General features: G+C 40.5%; 1 protein-coding gene across 1 annotated transcript in view; it reads right to left on the bottom strand.

Annotated features, from left to right (window-relative positions):
• The window catches only part of ITPR1 (inositol 1,4,5-trisphosphate receptor type 1), a 180,282-nt gene that overhangs the window by 145,380 nt on the left and 8,438 nt on the right, over positions 1-26,464 (bottom strand). The window contains exons 2-3 of the mRNA XM_050904988.1: positions 20,443-20,550; positions 16,615-16,685 (exon numbers count right to left, since the gene is read on the bottom strand). Coding sequence (XP_050760945.1) covers positions 16,615-16,685; positions 20,443-20,534 — 163 coding nt within the window. The 5' untranslated portion in view covers positions 20,535-20,550. The remainder of the gene's footprint in view (positions 1-16,614; positions 16,686-20,442; positions 20,551-26,464) is intronic.

The raw sequence follows: 26,464 nt of genomic DNA on the forward strand, positions 1-26,464 counted from the left end.
TCTGTAACCTCTTCCCTCCCAAGCAAGGCAGAGAAAGCTGATTTCCTCTCTTTAAAAAGACCCACTCTTCCCTGCGTGCCTTCAAAGCTCTTCCATAATGAATGCACACAAGACTTGACAGTAAGAAGTTCCTAGGACTGTTTGCAAGAGCAGACTTCATGCATTATCCTCCCCCAGTCTTCCTCCCAGTGTGGCCCTAAAGCAGCTGGTTCCTGCCTACTCCCACCCCACGCTCTCCTCCATGGCAACACTTCTGTGTACCAACAGGGAAATACAGAGAAAAATGAATAAGAGATTATTCCTGTGTCCTCAGATCTAGCACCAGCATGATGCTAGTAATCAAGAATCATTGCAAAGCAAGATGTCCACTTCAGCAATTCAGTCAGTTGCATAAATTTTAATCGAGAGGTTGGACTAGCTCCATATGAATCTAAAAAGCCCAACCTGGCAGCTGGTTGTGCCACAGACTTGTAAGCAAAGAAAACCCACACAGGATGCTGCCTGACAAAGCTCAATCTCAGACTATTAAAGAAGTTGTCCTGTAAATCACTACATCTTATGGAAGGGTTATTCCATTAAACACCTTGCTTTTCTTAATCATCACAAATATCTGGTCACTATCACCTATCCCTCCTACCACCCACAAGCTTCTGTCCACTAAATGAGCATAAAAAGATATAGTGCAGCCCTACCACATCGAAGAATAGATTCACATAGTTCCTTCCCATACAATCTACCAGTTCTGTTTTACGTGTATTTACATAGGTTTTGCTCAAAAATTCCCTTTGATGTGTTCAGAAACATCTCTCACCAGGCCACCCAACTGATTTTGCAAAAGCTCTGTCCAGAACCAACTCTCTCCAAGCCACCCATACCATTCCCAAGCAAAGAGCTTGAGGGCACGTAAAACACAGAACAAGGCAGGTCTTGTCCTCAAGAACATGTAGCACTGTCCAGAGGAACACAGAAGAATTTATCTGAGGTCACAACCAGAAAGACAAGATATTCATACTGACGTGTGCGAGGATGTCCATGGACTGTTCTGAAGCCATTGTCTGACCAGCACACAGATCTGAGGAGGCCAGAGCACCGTAGGACAAACTGTTCATTTCTTCAAGTTAACTGATTCAATCAAAAAAATATTCAAGGAACATTTTCAGTTCTTCAGAAGACATCAGCACAATCCAGCATTACACTGCAATAAACATTAGACAGCACTGTTTCTGGAGCAGTCACTTTCAAATGTGGTGAAAAAAATCTAGATAAACTTACCTTTGTATTTGCAAAATAATAAATATTTATAAACAAATGTTCTCCTTTCTACTTACCAGTGTCAGGGTACTATGCCTTTACACTTCTTTAAAAATCTAAGTATTTAAAGTATGTTTAAAATTAGCATAGTGCAAAAGATACTTCCAATAAAGTATCCACCAATAAAAACCATCTTTGGAGGTGGAAGAAAATCTTAGGGCTTCCAACATGAGCCACATGCTAGCTGAACAGATATTCAAAGTAGCTGAGTCATTGTGGTTTTCTGAAATGAGCCTTTAACCACAACTTGAAGGAAGGAACATTGACAGGCACTTCAAAATCTCTGAAGGGTAAAAGTTTTTCTTTTAAAGTTACTGAGTTTTTAAGTCTAAGGCTGCAACTCATCTTCTTGACACTTTTTTCCCCTTTTCTCTCTCTTTTTTTTTTTTTTTGAGTACTTTGATGTCTAGTTCCCAACACAATGTTTAACTTTAATCTTGTATTAGCCATAATTTAAACCCTACACGAATATCACATTGCTCTTTAGAGCAGTTAGCTGTTTGGGATCTCAGACTGCACTGTCTCAAAGGTATTTCCTTAAGTCAGGACTCTCAACACTTTTGCATGCGTAGCGAGCAACATGGTCTGTGGCAATGGACTTGTGTGACTGAGGTTTTAGTAAAACCTCAAGGTCTTTTCTTTTCCCCCTCCAAAGTCTACAATTAGCACCCCCTCCCCGCTACCTCCGATTGTGGTGGTACAGCTATGGTAGCAGCAGGGCCATCAAAGCAGTGACCAGGCTCACTATACTTATAAAAACAGAGCAGACAAAGAAATCCAGTAGTTTCTGCACAGAAAAGGTACAATAAAGAAAACAGAAAATGTAAACATTGGGAGTACCCGAAGGAAAGCAAGGTACAGCGAGATGGAATTAATTTTGCATGAGAAGCAGACAGCTCTGCTCGATCCCTTCCCAGTTATCAGACAGCTGCATTTGAGGCAGGGACAAACCTCAGCAAAGGATCACAAAGATCCTCAATACAGCACAAATGTATGCAAGGTATCAGTTATGAAAGCTTTAACACAGAAAGCTGAAAGAAATAAATTTCTGCAAACAAAAATCCCCTCCCCCTGGAAAGTATCTGAAAAAAAGAATCACTTTTTCTGAAAAAATTTTTTCCAAGAACTTTTAGTTTTCTCCACGGTTTTGGTTTGTGTTTCCTTTTTCTTTTGAATTTCAGAAAATGAAAAACTTCAATGTTTTCATATTGTTTTCAATAAAGGATTCTGGGAGAAGTTACAAGAACAAAATATTTTCTCCAGTTTTATTCTGAACATTCAGTTATTCTCACCAATGTAAAGAATAAGAATGCCATATGAACTCCCCATCTTCTCAGAAGTCTGCAAAGGGCTTTCCTCTCTTCCTTGCGCTACCCCCTCTCCCCCATCCCTTCTGCTTCCCATTTAATGGATGCTGGCTTGGGACGCACGGGCAGCACAAGTGAATTGTGGCACCCCTCTGGAAACACAGACTGAAATGAATTTAGCCTCAACACAGCTGCAGGCTTTCCCCTCAAACATTTCATAAAGGCAAAGCGCTAATCACATTTGTTCCCTTTATGGCTCTCTCTGCTACCCATATGCCTTCAAGGTCCTGAAAACTACTGTTTAGCATTGAGGACTGTGAAGACCGAAAAACTATGGTGACGGCTGCTGACCTTTCAAGGTAACTTCAGCTAAATACTAAAAACAAATAAAGGTGAAAACACTCTCTCAATTTTTTGCATCAGATAAAAATTAGAAATTAAATGTCAACCATAATATTAAGATTAAAAGAAGCTGATGTGAAATATTAGTGGATATCATAACATAAGCTACTACAATTAAATATAAAATCACCTATATATAGTGTACTCCCTTCTTTTGCAATTTTTATTTGTGTGTGTATATATATATACATACACACACACAAGTGAACCTGTAAGGAGACCGTAAGACAAATAAGCTGTTAAACTCCGAAGAGTCCTCTGCAGAAAATTCTGATCCCAATGCAGAATTATCATCTGTCAAGTTTCCCAATTCTTCACAAAACACAAAAAACTTTAAGCACATGACTGACAGCATATGGAAAAAAATATATTTGGAATTAAATCTTGTAGATCATACTTGAAGGATCTTCTCCTCATTGTCATTCTCCATGACCAAGGCCATCTGCCTGACAAGGAGTGGGAGGATATAAATTCTTAGCTTATTTTAAAACTTGTCAATGATAACCAAGAATTATCTGTAAAATCTATATTGCCTTCAGACTGCACCTTCCAGTCCCTAAGACATTAGCTCGTAGGGTGCTGCCACTCCTATACAGAGAGTATGTATTTTGCAGCAGGGAAAGACTTTTCTCCTGTGTATTGCTCAGTACCGAGCACACGCAGGGCACGCAGTCACCATCCCATTTCCACAGCCAAATGCTCCTACACCAACCAGCAAAGATACAATTTTTGTTTCCCAGGAAAACGAGGTAATTGAGTTACTCTTATAGTACAGTACCTCAAGTTCTTATCAGCTTTCATTGTGATCTCATGAATATGGGATACATTATTTGCTTTTTAATCAATATGGAAAATGCACTTTTGACGGACAGAACTAAGTCAACACAACCCCCAGAGAAACTTCATGTATGCGTATGCTCCAAAAAGCACCTTTGCTTAATAGTGACGTTAAGACATGAGCGAGAAGTCAAAGGCACCCAGATGCTTTTGACAAGAACACCCAGTTAAATTAACAAAAACTGCTGTAGTTGAGAAAGTTGTCTCTCTCTGTGCTGAAGCCATTTGCGACCAAGTAAAATCACAAATCCACCACTTGGTTCTTCAGCCTTTCTTTGAAGCCTTTGGTGTCGATTAATTGAAACTTCCAGGCTGGACTGATGGAGCATTCGCCAGATCAGCACTGCAACTTCTGCTTTTGGGAGGTGTTTTGAAAAACACTGAAGTAAATATCCAGCTCAGCCCTCTCTCTGGCCACGTTCAGTATCCCAGCATCATCAGGCTCTAACAATTTCACTTCAGAGGTTTGCAGAGCGGGGACTAAACTTTTCCTCTTTCCACATAGGTACCGGTTACATTCTAATAATACTGAGATTTAGTCTCATTTCTTTGAAAATAAAACGCAGCTTTACGGCCTAAGGAGCAGTCGTGGACTGGAATCCCTAACACAAACCAACCCTTTTGTACTGAGCCCCCACCCCGGTCCCAGAGACTGCCGGGCCACCATCAGCCTGCACCGCTGCCTCTTGGGGTTGTTTAAAGTTAACTGGTGCTGGCTAGAGATCATGCGCTGCTCTGAAGGGGAGGGAAAGGATTTTTGTAGATATAGCTAAGATTTTTTCCTTTTCAGGATGGCTGCTCCCTCATCCAGCTCTCTCACTTCCTCATGCCTGCAAGTTCTGTGTTTATTTTTTCCTTGTATAATTTTTAACCTCGACAAATAAAAGGGCTGACATTCACTAAATACAAGGTCTAAGTGCTACCAGATTGCTTTTGCATAGCAAAGCTTTCTGTATCCTCAATAAAATCTGACTCGGAGATAATTTCTTCTTGTTAAAGCAGGAGAGGATCCTGTAGCAGCATTTTCTAGCAATGTCATGGTTTCTCTGCTGTCAGTAGAGCTTGGAGATGATTTCTTATTCTGAAAATCTGACTGAGAGCTACAGAAAGACTCTTCAACCAAAATACAAGGAGTTATGTTTTCATTGAACTTCTGTATATTATAGAATCAAAACAGATGATAATTGCCAACACTGAGAACTCAGCACTGATTATTTTCACAAATTAGGTACGAAGGAAGTGTTAGTCCTAACGCATAAGTAACTCTCTTCCTTGACTGAATAATAAGTTGTTCATTGGAATAAAATTCGAGGAACACTGCATTTAGTGTCAGTCAATCTGTAACGGCTATTCTAGTATTTGAAACGCTCACATGAGACATGCCAACCTAAATGCTTTGACTTTCACAGCAAGAGTATTTAATAAGAGCTACTGAGCTCAGATTTCTCAGCATCTCTGCTGGGCTGCATCCAGACCAGCTGAAGGTAGAGGCACAAACGGCTCCGTTCCCAGCTACCAGCTGGCAGAAAGCCTCCACCTGAGCTGCCACAAAATTACGCCAAACACTGCATGCATTTTGTCCTTTGCTATGACCACAAAGTCAGAAGTTTAAAAGGCAAGCGCAGTGCATAAGAAACAGCCTCCTACACATGCCAATTTTTTTTTTTTTAAAAGCAAATGAGAAAAACCAGCATAGGTATGTTTACAAACAATAGTTTTTCTAGGTGAGAAACACAAGGCTTCTTTATACTGGTTGCATTTGTTAGGGGCCGCTAAATGCTAATCCGGGATTTTTGCAGCTTCCTACCCCAGCCAGTCAGTTGTCAAGCAAGGAAACAAACTGGTATTTTCCAGTTTATTCCTAAAGAACCAGTAGGTACTTTCAAGACTGATCTCAAAGCAGCAAACTCCTTTCTGGATCACAAAAAATGCGATGCAGTTTTCAGAATCAAGAACCTTCACCAACAACTCACTTGTTTCCTAGCATTTGGATCACAAACTTTTCAGTTATGCAGGAAAGACTGGAGATATTTATACAGACAGGTCCCAAATCACAAGGAGCTTGACAGATTAGCACTGGCACCTTGATCTCCACCCAGCAATGTGAAGAACTCAGCTGGCGGTGCTATTAATGCATCAATAATTGAAGAAGAAAAATCACACTCAGGTGTTGACACATTAAGTACTATACTTCATCTTGAAAGATGAATCCAAGTTCTGCAACGAGAAGGACAGGGTATTCAATCTCCAGCAGCAATGTGGGAACAGAAGAAGATGCAAGTGTCATAGACTGCTCACTGAAGGCAACTGGCAAGGCCTGGCTTTCATAACAGCACATTTTTATGGCTGGCTACACTGGCAGCCTCACCATTTTTCTTCTGACTGCTCTCAACCAGAAGTACTTACAGCATTACTTCCCTGAGCTTACAGCTGAGGAGATACCACTGCTTTAGTCAGGACTCTTGCTCAGTGAAGAACAGGCTACCCAGAAAATGAGAAGTGAAATTATTTAACTTCTGGGTTGAGGCTGGGTTCCTCTGACTATTGACTTCCACATGGCACTTGGACACAGTACCCGTAAGACCTCCTCGGTATGGGTACTTAGCATATTTATCTCTTACCTTCTTAAGTAAAAAACCTCAATTAAAAATCTTTTTGAGCTGTAAGTCCTTTCAAAGTATAAAGCCTTATTTTTTAGGTAAAACAATTGAAGCTTTTAGTATAACTTACTGCTATTGCAGGCAGCACAGAACTTCACTCTGTCCTAAAAGCAACAGAGAAGTGAGATTCTACAGAACAAACTCTCTGGAGAGTTTGACACAGATGAGATCCTCAGGGGTGTCACAGGGCACTTACCTGCTCCCTCCGAAAAGTGAAATACCTCATGATCGCACCAAGTCAAGGGGTAAGACGAAATCAAATTTGGTCACATAAAAATGTAAAGGGGAAAAAACTTGAGAATATTGTTCATACCTCGGCCAAAGTAAAAGCTGGGTCTGGTTTCCTAAAGTTTACTGGGGAAGGCAGCTGGGTTTACAAGGCAGAAAAATGGAAACTCCGAAGCATAAACATGCTAATCCGAATCTGAATTGGAACATCCAAGAATACGGATCACACCTTCCCATGACTGTGCTCTATCAGGAATCGTAAGGTACATGTCGCAGAAGCAAAATCAAGAGAGCCAAGAGGATCTGCTTGACAGCTCAGCTATGCAAGTGTCAGCACATTCAAGGTGAAAAATGTTTTTCTGAATCAAACTCCACTGCGTTTGTGACCGAGTCTTTGTGCTTCTACACATCCAGGACAGTCCAAAGCTAAGGCTCAGGAAATTCATTAAGTGAATTACAGTTGCTTTTGACTAATTACAGGCACTTTTAACCTTAACTGCAAAGCACTGTCAGAAGAGGTGACAATTCATTAGTAACTCACTCTGGCTAACAGAAATAACAAAAGCTACCACCAAAATGGTAAGCATCGTTCAGATGCTTTAGATGCTCCTTGTCTAAATCTTCTTCCCACATACTTGGTATCTCTCAAGCACCAAGCAGTAAGGGAACACTGCTCATCACTGCGCGATACAGCAGGCAAGGCGGGATGGAGAGCTGGATGACAAAGGCCCTCGTCTCGGTACTGCCAACATGACGCCAGCAAAGCTGTGTTTCACTAGCACGATCCTGTACGTCAGACTTGCAGAGAAGGCAGTTCAGCTTCCTTAGCTGCAAACTACCATTCAAGACCTACAGTGAGAAAAATTCAGCATGTTGGTGACTCCAGAAAGCTACGTGGGCAATACGGTTCAGCCAGGCAGAAACACTGAGCAGGCTGAATGAGAACTTAAATTTCAAACAGAAGTGAGTAACAGACAGCTCGCCTAGCCTCTCGCCCCAAATTTGCATATTACATATTTTTCTTATATTAATACCCAAATAACCAACTTGCACATAAGAAAACCTGGTAATTCATCACAGTTCCCGTATTGCCAAGAAACAATCTTTGACTCTAGGTTACCAGAGTTTGATAAAATTTCACCCAAGGTTAGGTCAGTGAGCCTCAGGCGTAATAAATGCACTCTCAAGTCAGGTGTTCTGGACTGATGGCAATATTTTACACGCCAGACCTTACCAACCAGCCTCTCTCTGAATCTCTCCCTTAAGTTTCTCAACACTTTAGACAACCGGTGAAAAGCTGAAGATGTCTAGTACCTGGGAGACTGCTTCCCTCACACCCAGTTTTTTTCCACAAACTTCATGACTTTATCCATCTGCTTCAGTATTTGCATCCCTCTATATGAGTAAGACTCCTTCATCTGCAAAGCACTCAGGCTGTACTAACAAAAAGCACAACACTAGTTCTGAAGTTTATTTGAAGGTCCTCTGCAAGTACTTAGTATTGATGAGACTCACCAGCATCTCAATCTTCCCAGCTTACAGAACAGACTCTGAGAGCTTTTAAAAGGAACAGAGCAAAGTAGATTGAGTGCACAGAAGAACACAACAGTTGAGCTACCCTAAATATTAAGCAAGCCACAAATTGTAATAACTTTGCTATATTAAAAGATATGCACCAATGTCACCCCACCCCCACAATTCATCAAGGCATTTCACTCCCTTGGGCTCTTGTGACTAAGTATAATATTTCATTAAATATCCTGTTCATACTGGCTTATGTACTAGGGAACACACTAATTTTAGAAAACTGATTAGCTAGTTCTTTCTAACCGAATGTTATTGTAGCTAAGGTCAGATTTTGCACTGAAACTATGGCAACAAAGCCACAGTACTCTTTTGTCTACAAGGCTGGGGCTAGGTTTATTAACAGTACTGTTCTACTTAATAGCTAAGCACTGCTTTTTGGCAATCCCTCCCTCGATCCTACCTGAAATACCCTGAACTTTCCACAGGGGAAAAAGCTCAGACCTGCAAGAGCTGTTGAGAAATGATGAACATTCAAAGCAGCACTTTGCTTATTTCTTCATTTTTAGGACATGGTCACTACACCAGCACATTTCCCCTGTTGGCCTGCACAGAATCTCTCATTCGTATAGAACTACTACCCACATTTTTAAGATGGGCAGCCAAAGTGCACAGATCATACAACTTCACACTAGGAGTTCAATTAAGTCCCCTCTCATTCTTTTGCAGTACCTTAACCAACAGATTGCGTTTTTCATACAGCATTCCAGTTATGCGTATTAATGGCCACTTTCTATTTCAAAGGGGCTTTGCTCTGCCTTCATCTAGACGCAAAACATCCAAGATGAAAGCACTTTAAAACCAGAAGTTGGCAGACAGCTGTTTGACCACAGTACTCTCAGCACAGACCAGCATGCAAACACAACCCAGCCAATCTTCACAGCCTGTGCCTTGTATTCCAAACAGACCCAGCTCCTCCTCTTGTTCAGTATTGACAACTTTTTCACATCAAGTTAAACAGACCCTCTTGTAATCTGTGCCATACAGACCTTTCCCATTATGGTCTTGGTACCCCATTACTAGGACACAGAAAAAACCCATGCTAAACCATCTCAATTAAACCAATAATTATTTAGCCAGTCATTTATTCACTATTTCAGCAAAGCACATCGGCATCACGGAGTTGGGATGTCTTTTCGGGTGTCATGGTGCTTTGGCACGTATATCTACCAACTGGACTACAAACTTGTCTTGCTTAGTGGGCCACTAAGGAACCACACTGCAATAGATGTGGCAAATTAAACAAAACCAGCTTTCCGATTCACTCTCTGTGACAAAAAAAAGCTTGCCTTTGATTCCCGCATCCAGTCACTATTGGATTTCAAGGCAATGCAAGCTACTTTTGCACGTTTAAATAAATCACAGGACACAGCAGCTACGACAAGTTAGAGTATAACACCTATTCTCTAGCTGTGCTCATAATGGGAAAGCTCCAGTACCTCCTCTGCTTGCTAATACAGCAAGCCATATAAGTAATTATCATTGATGAGCCTGGCACTACCACAAAACCTGTGGTTAAAAATGGCTGGAGATGAGGTGTTCCTGATGTCGCTCTGAAGTCACCAAGGGCTAGCAGAGAAGGCAGTGTACATTGCCTACCGCCTGACCTGCAGGGAGGAAGGAGGCTTGGGTGTGCTCTTATAAGTGGTGCATCAACTCTTGATCAGGACTCCCTCTCTCACAGGGTTTTCCAAGCTTTAGCAGATATAAAGCACATTTGTCTGTATGAAAATGCAACACTTCTGACTTTTCAGGTTTTTTTTTTTTTTTTAAACACCTACATGCCACAGTGACAATTGTCTATAACATCTGCTTGTATGTAGGATGCAGTGGGCTAAAGATTCACATTTTAGAGACAGTGCTCAGGATTTCTTCATCATATAAAGGGCATCAAATTCAAATGCGTACTAGCAGTTGGCAGTTTTCTAGTACAGTTCTATAAATACTTAGAATCATACTAAAGGATTCCTTATCAAGGCAGCAAAAATGTATTTTGGATATTATAACTATATCCTAATTCAGCAAGATGGGAAGATTCTTCCTACACAAAACAGCCAATGCTTCAATTTTAAATAAAGAAATTATAGGCACAGCATTAGACTGTATTTTCATCATTTTTCTCTTCCACCATTTCAACCCTAAAGTTTCTTTTGATTTTACACTAAACCATGATCTTAGCCCCCTTTTCGAAAAGGGGCTAAGAAACAATTTTTTCTTTTTATAGCATTTGGCTCTTAGGAAAAACAGAGAAATTAATGAAGTAGCTGTTTGCTACTGTTGCCCCACTTCCTACTTTTGGTATTCAGTGAGCGCATTTTAGTCTGTCTTGGACATCTCAAAACTGAAAAGGAGTCACTTTTCTATTGCAAGTGACATATTTCTCTTCAAGATCACCATGCGAAGCTTTGAACTTAGCACTCAAGCGCTCTCAAAAGTTCTGTCTCTTGCATGAAAAACAAATCCTGCCATTTTATCTGCTAATATATGGTTATCAGAGTGATAAAAACCCATATTTAGACATTAGTCTAAATATTCTTTAAAGGAATCTAGGCACCTTAATAATTAATATACCCGAAGATTTCACCAGCGTTAGAAATCCTGTGTTCAAAGAGAAAAAGGAGCCTAAACTGGGCCATGCAGCCCAGGTCTATCACCCCTCATCTTCTCACCATCATTCCAGGAATATGCCTTCAACCCTCTGCAAAACACCCACTCGAACTCATCTAATATATGCAGAAAGTCATACAATTCCGACTATTGCACATCCAAGTTTGAAAAGCAATCTAAGCTGATATAATTGCTTTCACCAGAGTAGATTTGGAAAAGTATGCATGGAGAGCATATGGAGAGCAACAGGATTTGAGGCTACACACTTACCTGAAGCTGAACACATGATACCTAAAGGCTTATACCGCAAAAAATTCTTGATGGGCACAAGGGGGATGGCACTGAACTACTTTACTACCCAGAAAGTGCACTTCTGCATGCTGCTAGTATTTTTCCAAAACGAACAGGCAGAGGGATCTGGGTATTTGTTTTAGTTTGGTTTTTAATATTCTGAAGTGTTTGGGAAAACTATGTACGTGACCCTTCACCTGAAAATTCCCGTAATCTCAGTTCTAACGCTAAACTATAAACAAGCTTGCATTGGCTAAATAAGGCTAAATAATCCCGTATGTATGCAACAGAACTCCATAGCCTCTATCAGTACTGCATAAATTATATGGTTTCCTTCAAATTAAACAAAGCAGTAGTGTATAGGCTTCAGGTCATTGATGGCAACGCTATGAAGAACAAAACATGCCTCAAAACATTTCTGTTAAGGAGAAGCGTACCGACTCTTATCAATGCTGAGCACAGTGCAAATTCAAGAGAAATCCATCAAAAGAATTGGAGTGTATGCAATTTTTTTTTTTTAATGCATATATATTCATATATTGAAGCTTCTTTGCAGTGCCTAGGTCATTTCTTCTATTGAAGATGAACTTGTAGTTCAAAGACAGAGACCCTCAGCGCTAGCCCCTAACACCACCAGACAAGCCTGACCGAATGCTTCGGGAAGGAAATATTCAGAAAGAGCATAAAGTACGGATTAGGATCAAAAGAACAAACAGAATTTGAACTACTCATCTTCTGCTTCACTATGAGGGTATTTTAAGTCTAAGATACGGGTTCATTCCTTGAACATCTTGCCAAAAAAAGAGTGTTGCCCAGCAACTACTAAAACAATGTTCTGGGAGGAGGTAGCTGCTGGACAAATTAACCCAGTAAGTGCCCTTTTTCCCTGCGTTTCATGCAGCTATTGCAAAGCCTCTGGATCCCTGGCAGACAGATCTGCATCCCAAATAAAGAACTGCAAGGAATTTCCTGAGAAGGCTGTCAGACAGACTGTTTTAGTGTAGTAGCAGTGTCTTGTGTTAAGCAAACATATTTGGCTTAGCGCAGCGCTACGTTCCAATGCAAAATGAACACAAATAAAACCTCTGCAAAAGCACATACAAACTAACTAATAGAGCACAGAAGCAGCAGCTAAAGCACAAAATTATCAGCCCTGGCCTCTGCTTCAGCTTTGCCACTATTGCTACGTCTGACTTTAATTTGCAAAATAGCTATCCATCTCTGTGTATTTAAGTACAAATGATTTCTAATGAAACAAACACTGGTGCTTTTAGCCTAGCTACAGGGTCAGCTGTAGTTCATACTTTCCACACAAACCCATGCATATTAAAAGGATGTTCATTTATAGTCACTATTCAGATGCACAGTCATACTCAAAGATGGCAATTAGAGCAGCGATTCCAGCTTTATAAAATACGTAAAATGTCTTTTTTTGTTCAAAGCAGTGCAGATAACCAAGGAACTGTCACACTCTTTCTTTTTTTGGAGACTCGTACAACTAACATTTTTTCCAGGAATCTCATCTGTACACAGTATATTCAGACCAGTTAAGTAAAATACTCTTTTGCAAGAATTTTCATATTAACATTTTTAAAAAGAAACACCCTAATGAATGTACTCTTAAGCCTTAATGTTTTGCAAGGCAGTTTTAGAGGACTTTTGAAGTAGTTGGAGCTGAAAACACGAAGGGCCAGAGAAACATTGTACTTAAAAAAACCCAAAACCACACAAACACACCCAAACCACCATATTTAAAGTGGATTCAGAAAGCCAGAATAAAAAAAAAATCCACTGAAATCTCACAGACCATAATTACCATCCAACCTCAAACCACTAACTTCAGGTGCTATCTACTTCCAATTGGGACAGGAAAAAGAAAGAAAAAAAAAATCAGCCTTCACACCTTCAAGTGACCAAACTAATATTTTAAGGACCTACAGGCACAACAGCATTTAGTATGTGAAATAACTACTGGTAAACACTCATAGTAACTTGAGGGTGCTGGACTAATACCTTCCTTTAGAATTCTTTCCAGCTCCAGCACTTCAGTTTTTTCCATCTAATATACACCCTCTGAATTTTTTGTTGTTGTTGTTAACGTCTCATTTATACTTTTACACAGCACTCCAAATCTTACCTGAATGCTACCCCATCTTACTGTCAGCTGCCTCTTGCATTTCATCCCTTTCAGGGCTCCACCACCACCAGATTAATCTGTCAGCCTACTTTTTCCACAACTTTTGTCAACAAAGCAAGCCCTCGTGTCCTCAGGATACCTCTGTACGTTCTCCTCCAAGCAGACTGAAAGGCTCTATCGCTCCCATCTCTGACTCCAGTCATGCCGCTGCAAATCATTCTGTTCAACCCAGTTCATCCAAACACACATCAAGCTTCCTTCACTGAATTTTCCTTAGGTCAACCTGAAGCCAGCATTTTTAAACGGAGTGACTTACTAGCACACAAAACCCACCTCTATTTCAGCTACGAAGTGCTTGCTTTTAGAAATGCATTCCTCAGGCAGGGACTATTTTCACACCACAAGCAGGTTATCAGCGTTTAGTGACAGCATATACTCACAGCTAAGTACTACTGTCAACTGCCTTTCGTATGAGAGAGGCTCTCTCCACAAAGAAGGATGTTGCATACACACCACCACTTCGTGCACAGCAGCTCTGCTGTATTTCAAGGGTCTAAAGTAGAGAGGAAAGAAAAACCACCATCCTCTAGACCAGGGCCTTGCTGCTGCCATGAGATGCAACTGATTAAGTGTAGCCTAGGCAACAAGACTTTTTAAAACCTGAAACACCCATGGCTAAGAAAAAAGCAGGATAGATTAATTCTGCCACTGGATATATATGCTTTAGTTTCACACTGAATTTTCTTAGAGTCACGTATGCCTATCTAAAGCAGTAAATCTTGCTTCTAGATATCTCTCACCGCTTTGATTAATCATGAAAATTATATTTACAACTGTTTTACATCTGCCCACAGAAGACATATCTGCTCAGAAAAGCTTAGAATTACATTTCTTAAAAACACCACCCAAAGCGAGATCCTCAAGACTGGCCACAAAGTCACACGTTCAGCGTTCCTCCCAGAAGGTGACTTCAGATTTGACTGACCTGCGCCTGGACACCTTAAAGCACAGCTCGTTCAAAACAGGATTTGCACATAGGTATAAAACAGGTTATAGCATAGAGGCATTTTTCCAGTACTGTGTAAAGCTATAACGTCAGTCACTTACATTGGATTAATTCTGGTCCTGCTCTAATGAGATTCTCAAAAGTTACTTCTCAGTTACCAGGGCCAGTGTTTTGCACCTATTCGGATTCAAACCAAGATCACACTGCTTCTCAGGCCTCAAACTGCAGTGATCCTACTGGCTGTGATGACTAGTATGGACTACATGAAATCATTGAACAAATGCGGGCACCACGTACAAAGTTTACTGGATACCAGAACTTTTTCACATCAGTTCCCACCCCAGGCTGCTACTGTACAGAAGGTATCTTGTGCTACCGGTCTGCTGTACCTGTGGCACTGCCCAAGGCAATGAAGACTAAATCTCAAGTATGACAAAACTAAATACTGGGACTACTGAATTACATTCACCAGATGCCCACGGTTGCTTTATATCCCAGATGTAAGCGTTGTCACCTTAGGGAAGACCTTGTGTTCCATTTGCAAGGGAGGTATTTTTGCAAAGTGTCATAAAAACACCAAGTAAGATTGCAGAGACGTGGCTGTAGTTCCTGACCTTGCCAGAGACTTCCCGTGCAACACCCCAGACAAGCCTCTGGGTGCCTTTCCTTCATAATAAAAAAGGGGTATTTTCCATTTGTGTTGAAGGTGGTGCAATAAACTTCATTATTACTTCTTCTGAACATATTTATTGTGGAAAGCATTTTATCTTAGACTACACTTATAAAGCATGCGTATAAATAACACAAATGCCTGCTAAAATTTTATGACTTTTGTTGCCATTTACCATTAAGCATAAACTTCCCCATGAGAGCTTTAGTGAAGTAACTACAAAGGTTGGAAAAGGTTCACACCATTCTTTCTCCATGTATAAATTATACGTAATATGAGAACATTTACAATGTCTAACCACAATGTTTTATGTCAGACAAATGTGTCTCTGTACTTGCAGTTCCTAAACTGTGCTAGCAAGAATTGCCTTTTTCTCATTCTTTTCTCTCTCTCCCCCCACCTCCTTCTACACCCAGCAGTCTCAGTCAAATCTGGCTTTATTCTTTCATGTGATTTTAACGTCAAGAAATGCCTAGAGTCAGGGCTCTAGTTCACGTAACACCATTGTTCTTTTTCGGGAGAGCTTAACATTGAATGCTAAAACTTCCCCAGGTTGCCTCTTCAGTATTTGAATCATCAGCTATTTAGTTTTCCAGTAAAAAGGGAGAAAAACCAACAAGAACTCACAGACTTCAGCAATATTCTAAAAAGAGAGTTTCATTATATGAGACATCTTCATGCCATGGCATGAAAAAACAAAAACCCCCCAAACAACAGCAAACAAAACTAGCAATACAGAAGGTATATGATTTTCAAGGCCAATCACCTGCAGTTCTGGCCAAACCTGAATAGAATTATGGTAATTCTGAGCCCCTGATAAAGGCAAAGCATAACCAAGGAAACAAGATTCATCCAACAAAGAAACAAGACAAACAGTTGCTGCTACATCTGAGAACAGCAATAAAAGGTAGATGAAATTTTTAGAGTATTTGGCTGAGCAATCCTTTGGGTAAAAGATGCAACCAAGGGGTGAAGAAAAAAAAAAAAGAATTCAAGAAGGTTTTTCCAAACAAAATCCCAGTTAGTGCTTCTCTTCCTGTTTGAGATTTTTCTTAAACAAATCAGCCCTAGCCAAACCGTGCAAAGAAGTAGGCATTAATTTCTTATCACTAAGCATAAGTTTCCTGGCAGAATGAAAGCAAAGTCAAACGTAGTTAATATCAAATGAGGTCAAACAACAATAGTTGTTACAAACATTTGCTCCTTTTCATTTTCCTCTTCTCTGAGATAGGTTTGGTACTGGCTAACTAAATGGCATGTACGATAGTACAGAGACAAAGAAATTAAACTTACAGGGACCCTGTAAGTTTGGACAGATCTGAAAGCCAACCTCAATTGACAACCCCATCTCCACCCCCTCACAAAGCATTCTTTTTAAGTCCCACAACTCACTTCACACAGACATTCACACTTACATGTTGTTTTTTTTTTCCCTCGTGAGTTGCCCTTTGTGGAAGAAGATGACACTAAAATACTCTATAGAAAGCATGGAGGTCAAAAATAGTTACACATGATTGCACAAAATGAAAGACGACTTCTAACCAGAAGGGTCATAAGCTGTTTAATAACCTTACCTCTGAATTTTTTGGGTGGGTTGTTAAGATCACCTGCTTCTGGTTGTACAACACACCGATCATCCACAAGGCTGCAAAGAAACGAGAAGTAAAGTGAGATCCTATTCCCTTGCAATTGCTTACATCCTTGTTAGCAAAACCAAAGTCGTTCGTTTGCAATATTTTATCTGAGTGGCCACTTCAGCAGAAGACATTCCCCAAATGCCAACTTATGCCAAATCTTTCGAAGAAGCATGCAGCTAATTTTTACTGTTGCCCAGAGCTATGCTCCTGGATAGGTGGGACAATAAATAAGTCATTGCTCCTGTATACTGCATCATCTTTATGTCCCCTCCTTGAGGTGCAGACAGAACAGCCCATATTCTAGTTAGGTGAGAGACAGCCTTAGAACAATTATTGCCTCTTGGACAGATTTGAAGAACGTTGCAAATGTGTATATATGAAGGGTAGAGAACAGGAAAATACGATGACTATGCAAACTGGACACTGACCCTATGACCCCTCAAGTATTAAGAAAAGGCAGAAACAATAACTGCCACAGTAAAAATTGACTCCCAAGAGAAAGGAAGGCATAAATATACCCTCCTGCTCACCAGTCACACACAAGGTAAGTCAAAGGATCAAACTAACCTCCTTCTGTTCTACCAGGAAGGAGGTGAACTGGACAGGTGAACCCAAGAGATCCCAATAGGGAATGCCAGGACAGAGCTTCCTGTGAATACACATCGGCAAAAAGCCCACAGGATCAATTCAAACCCCACAGAATAAAGAAAATAGTTAAGCTGCCCCTGTCACCGCTGCTCTGCCCTTAGCATGCTTTGGATCAACATGGAATTGCACTTTTACCAAACACTATTTCCAAATTGTGAAAATGCAACTGTAACCAAATACTTTGTAGTTTCTGATTTGATCCTGAATGACTCAATTTGGCCCCTTAAAACCAATCTGTCAAAGAGGCTTTCTACACAGAAGTAGAAAGTAAAACTCCAAGGTCTTAAAGGTTTGAGAGGTCCATTCTCATGCAGAATCAACTTGAGAAAGATTGAGACCTAGAATATGAGAGTTGTTCCTTGCAGAGGCTGGTTACATGCAGGGAGCATCTTGAGACAACAATTATGGAAAATAATGAAGTGCATAAAAATTAAGAGATCAGAGAGACTAAGTGGACTCAACAGTTCTATGCATCTAAAATTTGCATATGCAAACATTCAGAGTAAATTGCTTTTTCCCCATGGATTTTCTCCCTATTCAGTATTATATATACATATATGTGCTCCACAAGAATGGTAGTATTAATATTTGAGCTGACTGAAACACCTGCTTCTAGTGAACAAAGGGCCAAAAAAATATCAAGTCAAATGGGTTACTCTGATCATCCCACACAGAAATAATCTCAGTGCAATATATCCCTCTCATCCTGAGATTAAATTGAAAGTAAAGAGGAACTTCCCAAACTACTAAGAAAAAAATTTTACAGGGTGAAAAACACAAGAGGATATATTGTACACCGGTAATCATAATGACGATAGCACTGAGTTTGGGAAACAGCAAGAGTAAAGTCCTGACTAAGCAACAGTCATGTCATAGGAATATTAAATAGGAACACTCTTCAAAGATTTAGAACGACATTAGAATGTATAGTGGTATCTGTTTCTCAACCTTCATTAACCACATGAACAAGTCATTACACAAGACTGTCAAAACTCCACATGGTATAGAGTACAATTACACTGAATCTTTCCTTTGCTTCTTTAATTTTCTCCAGGACAAAGACTAAATTAAATATGGGACAAAACTAATTTGATTATGAAGGCTTATTAAGATGATAATGCATTTCATGTTTCACATAGCAATTGGGATTTCTGGCTTAAATTAGGCTCAGAAGATGTGTAGCCATTATATAATGTAGTTACCTTAAAACAGTACTAATCAAATCAAAGAGGATGCTTGTAACACTAAGGGATCTTTAGACCTGCCATGAGAACATCTCATCAAGCCTAGAAAATACATGTGCTTAGGGCCTGTAATGTCTAAAAGGACTACCCATGGTGAAAAATATCTGCTCAGCAATGCCATCAAAAGCCACAGCCACTGCATTATGTTCATCATGCACTGTATGGGATTAAACATAACATAACAACTTTCTACTTGTTCTGGAATTATTTACTGCCAAACTTGCTTCAATACTAGGAAGAAAAAAAATAGCCAAATGTATAGTATCGCTTAATTCATTTTGCCAGTTTTCAGCAGATAGTATTTGGCCAGTTACACAGCTGATCGAATACTGCAGAGTGTGCATGTCATATTTGACGAGTACCTGGGAAATTTGTCAAATACATTCGCCAAATACTATTCAATCAACCCTACTTACTACATCCCTTGCTTTTATCATACCTTCTTTCCCTTCTGGCAGCATCCCATATTTTCTTCTCTTTCCTATAATAGATCATGGTGCATCTTCAGTGTCTGCTTCCTTCTCTGCCCCCTTATTTTCCAGAATCCTAATAGCTAGAGGACTAAACCTACAAGTTAGTTTGGAGTCACTCAGATGAGATTCCAGCCCATCGTTGCCTGCCGAGAGACTTACCAGGATGCTGTCTTTGTACCCTGCTTGGGAGCTCCATTTATCAGATGCATCTGGACAGTAGGCATCAAAAAATTTGCTGTCACTGTACCCACCCTGAGGCCCTTACGGCTACTGGAAATGAGAAAGAGCATGTTGTGTGCGTGCCCACTCACCATATCATCAAGCTTCCTGGTTGCTTCTTCGCTACTCATTCAGTATTGAAGTACCACAGCAATGTGTCATGCATGCTATTTCCCTCCCTCTAATTTCTCACTGCTTTGAAACAAGGTGGCAGATGTGCTCTTTGAGCTTCTCATCCAGCCCCCTGCAAGGTCTTCCAAATCAGTACACAGCTCCTCTGCCAGCTTCTGATGTTTGGAGAGATTTCTCCTCAGCAGCAGTTGAGCAGAATAAAACATAGCCTGTCACTCGTCAGAGCTGTGTTTCGATTCCACGGCTCTTCTCTGCAAACTCTTCCTTCTCCTGTGTGAACGGCTACTTTTTGTTTAATGAAGTAGCATACACTTCTTACTGCTTAAGAGGCACTCTCCTACAGAGCACCTACTCTGATGATTTGCAGAAGAAAGCGCAAAGGAGCTCTGTGAAGAAGCACGCCGGGGGCAGGAGCCGGCAAGGCACGGCTCCCACCGCAGCTCCGGGGTGCTGGCCATTGGCAAAGCTGAAGATTCCAAACATGTTCTCCTTTGACTGGAGAAGAACAATTTTGTTTGTATGAGAAACCTCAAATACTGTAAGGCAAAACTAGTCATAGTGGTAAGTTAGTGGTATAGAAACTGTTTGGCTCAGGGCTTCTTTTTTTTATATATGTATTTTTTAAACTACTTACATTGCCTATGCTACATTCTTTATTCCAATCAGCAGATTGCACTGGGGCCTATTCATTCCTGACTGGGGGGGGCAGGGAGGGACAGGACGGGACACACGGATGGACACGGGACAGACAACAACATGAAAATCATTTGCTTGCATCCACTCCCTCTACCCACACCTTAACTTGACAAGCTTCTTCCTCCCCACCAAGGACATCAAAACCACACCATAGCCATCAATACGCTCTCCATCCTCCCGACATCTAGCTTGCCATATTAGCTTTAGGCCATTTTTAAATTTAGGGCCAAACCTGTACATAAAGCTACCTTGCTTTACCCAGTATTTCCTGGGAGTCAGGCTCACGATAGCTAGCTGAGTTCCACTAGTCCTTCTCACAGATGTTTTTAGGACATGAGAACAGCTGTTCTTACCCCAAAGTGCTAATAAATCCATTTGTTGAGCCCTCTGCATAGAGAGAACAAATATCTCCAATATGAAGGAAGCTCGACATCTTGTCAGTCATCTCTGGCTTACCGCCCCTAGAAGAATAAAGCACAACGTTACTATTCATCAGGCAGAATTTCTTGGTATAAGCTGCTGGAGGTTACAACAACAGGATCCTTCACTTTTGTTTGTTCATTTGTTTGAAAAACTGATCAAGTTCTTGCACTGGAATTTCAGGTACCAAAGAAAACACAGCATGTCAAAATGCTTGCTTAGAAAAATAAACTAGGGAAAAACAAGCAGCTATTGGCATCCCCTTCGGTGTGGCACTGTTTTATGGGTAGCTGTATTCATCCCAAGAGATGCTCACAGCCATTTCAGTCCAGGCGTAGCAACCCGTTTCATCCCGTCTGCGAGAGGGAAAGGGGGAAGAAGAGTGGGCTGCCTCAGTTTAAGACATATTATTTGTATCATCTAAATCACAACACATTTCTTCGCCAGATTCTTTGTCAGAATCAAAGGTAGGTTTGAGCATATTTTAAAGGTCCTCTGGCGTGCCGGAGTGGTGCTCGTGAGAATTGTAATGTAAAATATTGACATGACCAACACTGGGGTAGCCACCTGCTTATAGCTGCAGTCCCAAAGACAGCATTAGGTGAAGACCCACTGAATATGCCTGACAAAAGATTTTGCATGTAAAAATGTAAAGATTAAGATTTTTCAGAGTCAAATACTTTAAACTATGTATGTATTAGGAAGCCAAATCCCTGTGACATCAGGAATACTTCAATCCTGTTTTAAAAAAAGATTGCCTAAATGTAACACTGAGGAGACAGCCACTTAGTGTTGTCAACTTCCACAGTATTAAGAACTATCCTTATCTTCTTTAAAGCCCCAAATCCTGGACCAAATGATACAGGACCTACCTGCCATTTAAATAAATATAGAAAAGCAAGTTTCTATCTGTCACAGCAACAAAGAAAGAGACAAACAACATGAGCCCGGATAAAAAGAAGCCCAACTGAATAGATTTTCAAAGACATCTTTTTTCCAAGGCCATTTACTGGTTTCTTGGAGATCCTCCTAAGCCATGCTTTTTGATGCCTGAGTTCAAAACACTGAAATAGCTTTCTATGCTTGAGGTTTCAAACAGCAGGCAGCAATATAGCTCTTCCAAGCTGCTCCTTCTCGCAGGCTGGTGACTTGCTCTGCAAGGCAGCCCTGCCAATGAACACTGCCCAGGACCAGACTCCCGGATTTAAGGGAAAATAATTGAACACACTTTAACCCTCTCTGACATCACACCCAAATCAGTTTTAAATGGTCTACCGCCAGGAGAACGAAGCAGCAGGAAACTAGGCTGCTTATAGAGCACAGCCCTGACATTGTACAGGGGATAAATATTCCCTTTCACTGAACGTTATCTTGTTTACCAAAAGTGTAAGGATCAAGTTTATTAAGCAAGGCTGGAACTCAACAAGGACAGATTCATGGAGATTTAAAAGTTGATGTTGATAACACACCGCAGGTATGAAAGTGCAAGCAAAAACCTGAAGCTACGCTTTTCTCCTGAAAAGCTGCAAACAGCTATCCCTCCCTCCTCACTGCCTCACCCCCAAAGTATTGGTGGTGGTAATAATAACAACTGTCATTAAGTCAAAGCACATTATAGACATTCTCATGCCTGTAAATCCCTGTGTCATTTGTACAATTAAAAACAAATTCAGGGAAAACAGAAGATGACGGGCCGAGCTCATATGCAGGGTAAAGAAGTCTCAGCTCCTCTGAAATCAAATCTGTGTGCATACAGAAGCAAACTGTTTGGCTCCAGGTTGCTTGTTTAGCGCCAAGTCCTTCAGCCACTGCGTATGTTACACAGTCCGTTCCCATTCTCTCTTGATAAGTGGACAGAAAAACATCACTACCTATTTTAAGATATATGCCACAAAATGTACAGAACTATGCTGAGTGACTGAGTTAGCATCACTAGACATACAGCTTTCCTCATTTCCTGACTTGGATGTTAACTACGAACTTCATACTAAAAAACTTTTAAGCCCTCAAAATTAAGCTCAGCCCTAAATTAATACAGCCCAAAGCAAAAGGTATCTAAGTCAACAAGAAATGTAGATACTTCTAAATGACCCCTTTTTACAACGGCATTTAAGGTATCCCATTACGGGTGTGAGGGGGATTACTTTACTGGACTACATAATTTTTCCTTTGGAAGAGGCAGATGTTCACCACAGCTGTTCCCAAGAGAATGGGAAGGTCAAAATTATTGACTTCCATTAGAGAAGCGGATTTTTTCTTGGCAAAAAAATTGTCTCAGACCACTGACCAAAACCAGGCCCAAGGATGGACAATCAAATCTCTGCATTACTTTCCAGAATATAGCCTCAATTTTCTTTACTGAGGAAGATCCCGACATACCATGTCATATACCATCATACTGTAACCCTGACATACCATAATAGTGTAAACCCCTAACATAAGCCCTTTTGCAATTTATTGACATTTCCATTAATAAAATGTTCAGCAACTTTACCTATAGCCATTATATGGTTATGGATAACAGAAAAGTAGTTTTAAGTCTGGAAGTAGTTCAGGTACACGGCATGATTGAATTTCATGGCCAGTCTGTTCACCAGATCCTTTTTAAATTTTTCTGGGCGAGCTTGCAAAGCCATCACTACAGAGTCAAGTTCTGCTTCTGCGCACTTCAGGGTGCAAGCTGCCTACGGCACCGCTCAACCCCAGCCTCTCCTATTGCCGAGCAGGAGAGCCGTGCTCCTCACGCTTCCTGCTGGTCACCAGCTTTGCTGGAGTTAAGACTTACAAAGGGTTGATCTGGCTACAATAACCTTATTTTTTTAAGGCTTTTCTTAAGCATGCAGTATTGAGCACTTCAGTCCTCACTCACCCTTTTCTTGTATTCTTTTTGAATACTGTTTTAATGCCAATCAGCGTGATGTTCTCCAACGCAACAGGAGATACTTGGATGGAGCGTGCCCCCACCACTCTCATGAAGCATGCTGCCAATTCCAAGTAGGGTGAGCCTCTTTGTAAAATACCTATTTCTCCTAAGGCTCACCCACAGTCAAAACTGGTATGATGAACACTGTCTACATCTATTACGTTCTTTAATAACTGAACACCAAAAGTCAGTCCATTTGACATTTATCTTTAAACATGCTGTTTCTGAGGTTGGCCAGTGCTCAGGAACATGCTGAACTGGCAGATGGAGTGAGGGACTAAATGACCCAACAGGCCTCCTTACACACAAGATTTGCAAGTAAAGAGAATAATTTCTAAAGTGATTTAGCTTAATTCAAAGCTGCTTTCATAGTCTCCTCACAAGGATCTCGTGACACCTAACAAAATTACTCCACTAATTGATCAATTATTTGCATTAAACACTGAATGATCAGCTACCACTAATTGAGTATTTGCCACCTTTGATGAAAGGGACAACTGGGATATCTGAGACAAAAAGTAGAACTGGAAGGTTTTCAAGAGCAAAGTTTCCAGGTACCCAGTCTGAAAACCTTTTAAAAACAGCTCTGACTGTCAACATCAGCTGACCACGCTAATCCCCCCGAAATCAGACCTCTATGGGAATCTTCAGCTGGACAACCCAAAAGTTGAGGCACTAAAAATCTGTCAGCCTTGGCACATTTATCCCAAGTTCACAGCACAGGCGGACCACAGGGACTTAAGAGAACAGGCTTCCTCCTGGACACGTCAGCCGAAGGATCCGTGTGTGTCCTCTTGGCCGGGGAGGGGATGCTTCCCTTCCCGCATCGCGCTGGCCGAAGACATGAGATGACCACCAGAAGCCCCCTGGAATCGCAGGGCAGGAGGATTCTCACACACACTCTCAGTACCTGGCTCTTACAGCTAAAAGCACAATCACGCTGCTCAAAAAGCAATCATGCTCAGTAGACAAATACAACCATTACTCTGCAATTTATTTATTTTAGATATGCCAATGCCAAGAGCAATCAATTAATACTAGAGGAGGGGACGGCCTTAAGAGAACGTTTGCAGTTATTGCTATGCACAATCCCTGTTTTAATGGCTTTCTCACATCCTCGCAAGAGAGAGGAGTCCTGCAAGAAACCCATCACGTTCCAGCCATAACATGGCAGTCTGCTGGCCATGGAGCATTGTCGTCCTCTTCCACTTAAACACTGGGGGAAAACAAGAGTCCTTCTAGGTAAACTTACTTGAAAAATCAAAGATAAAGAAGTATTCTGATAAGGAAACGATAGCAGCGTAGCAATACTAGCATAGAAATCTAGCAGAAGTGAATCAGGTTTCTCCAAACAAGTATTACAATGCTTAACTCAGGTGGCAGCAATGTCGACAGCAGCAACACAAGTTTTTAAAATAATGTTCTTTTCCCACTAAGCTGAAGACTAATTTTGACAGAAAGACAGACTTAATTTTTAAGACAAGAAATGAAATGTGAACTAAAAGTGGACTGTACATTGAGAAGCAGACTATTATCTACCCATAGACAACAAAAAATATCTGAAAGATGAACACATTCTACAGTATTTTTTAAGCCTTGACAGCTTGAATTTTTAAAATTATGATGGTGCTGACTTCCTCATGTATATTATCTATATAAAAGTTAGTGTGTCTTTAAATATGTTTTATATACAGTTTATCTGCACAGGAAAATAAAATTAAGTCTCTGTTTAAGAAGCTACCCCCCAAAAAATAAATATAGAAAACTGAATTTCATGTGAATTTCAAGGTACTGCTTTACAAGTAATTTTGCTAGTCCATAGCTTTGCGCTCTGACCGGATCTGAAAATGCATTAGCTAAATCCAGGCAGTGAATTAAACCCAGGAAAACTTTCTATTCACCTCAAGAGTTTTCCAACTTGCCTTCCCCCTACTGCTCTGTACTGCTTTGGTGAACACAAATCTGTATCACAAGACCGCGAGTTTGGTCTTCTGACTGAACAGAAAGTGCCATGATTATGGGGTTCCTTTTTTTATTATTTTCTTACTTATAGATTATCTTGTGCATACCCTCAAAACAAGCTGCATTTCATATAGCAAAAGCCAATGAAAAGAACCAATCTTGAAACGCAAACTAAGCACTTTGACAGGGTTTGTACAAAGCCCTTTACCACCGGCACTATCATTCTGCTCCAAATCAAAAGTTCTGCAGACCCTCCCTCATAACTGTTTCCGCTGGCTTTCAGGAAGATTGAAAGGACTCAGTTATATTTTAGGGCACAAGTAGATCATATGCTTAGCCTGATGGCCTTGAATAAGCCCGTGTAAGTTTGATATAGTCACTGAAATTCAACTCTGAGACACTTCAATCCATTTTCTCATGAAAACACATTTCATAATGGCAGTTAAAGCAGAATTAACAGTGAAAACACTTAGAAATCAAACTGACTGTTAAATATCAAATACCTTAATGAGACAGCTGCTTTTTGAAGATCTCAGAATAGGAAATGCAACTGCTTTGTAAACATTTCACTCTAATTTCTCCCATCACTCATCTAGATCTTGATGCTAAGTTAGAAAAAACAGGCTTCAGAGCAATGCTGAAAGTTTGCTCTCCTTGAACAGCAGAGTCAAGGCCCCCTTTTGAAGTCCCTCCTTACAGGGACTGTTTGTAACAGGATTTCTGCAGTATGCTATTCCTCATCTCAAGCAATTTAATGCTGAAAGGCTTTTCAAAGAATCTGAAGCTACTTTGCTGATACCATGTCTCATGTGTCTGCTTTGTGTGGGATTTTTATTCTTTAACCTATGACTGCAAATCCTATTTGTAAAATAAACGAGACCAAATACGTCTTATTGCCGACGGTTTGATTTCCAGCAAGTGGGATACAAATTACTTAATCTTTTTAAGATGGTTCTAATGATGTTTGTTTTGAGCAAAAAAGCTCCTTGCTGTGCTTTGCAGTTCCATGATGTACTCAGTTCTCTATTATCATATTTTCACTGTGGTTTAGTGCTCAATTAAATAGAGAC

This window comes from Gymnogyps californianus, chromosome 13 (assembly GCF_018139145.2).
Source record: "Gymnogyps californianus isolate 813 chromosome 13, ASM1813914v2, whole genome shotgun sequence".
NCBI lineage: Eukaryota > Metazoa > Chordata > Aves > Accipitriformes > Cathartidae > Gymnogyps > Gymnogyps californianus.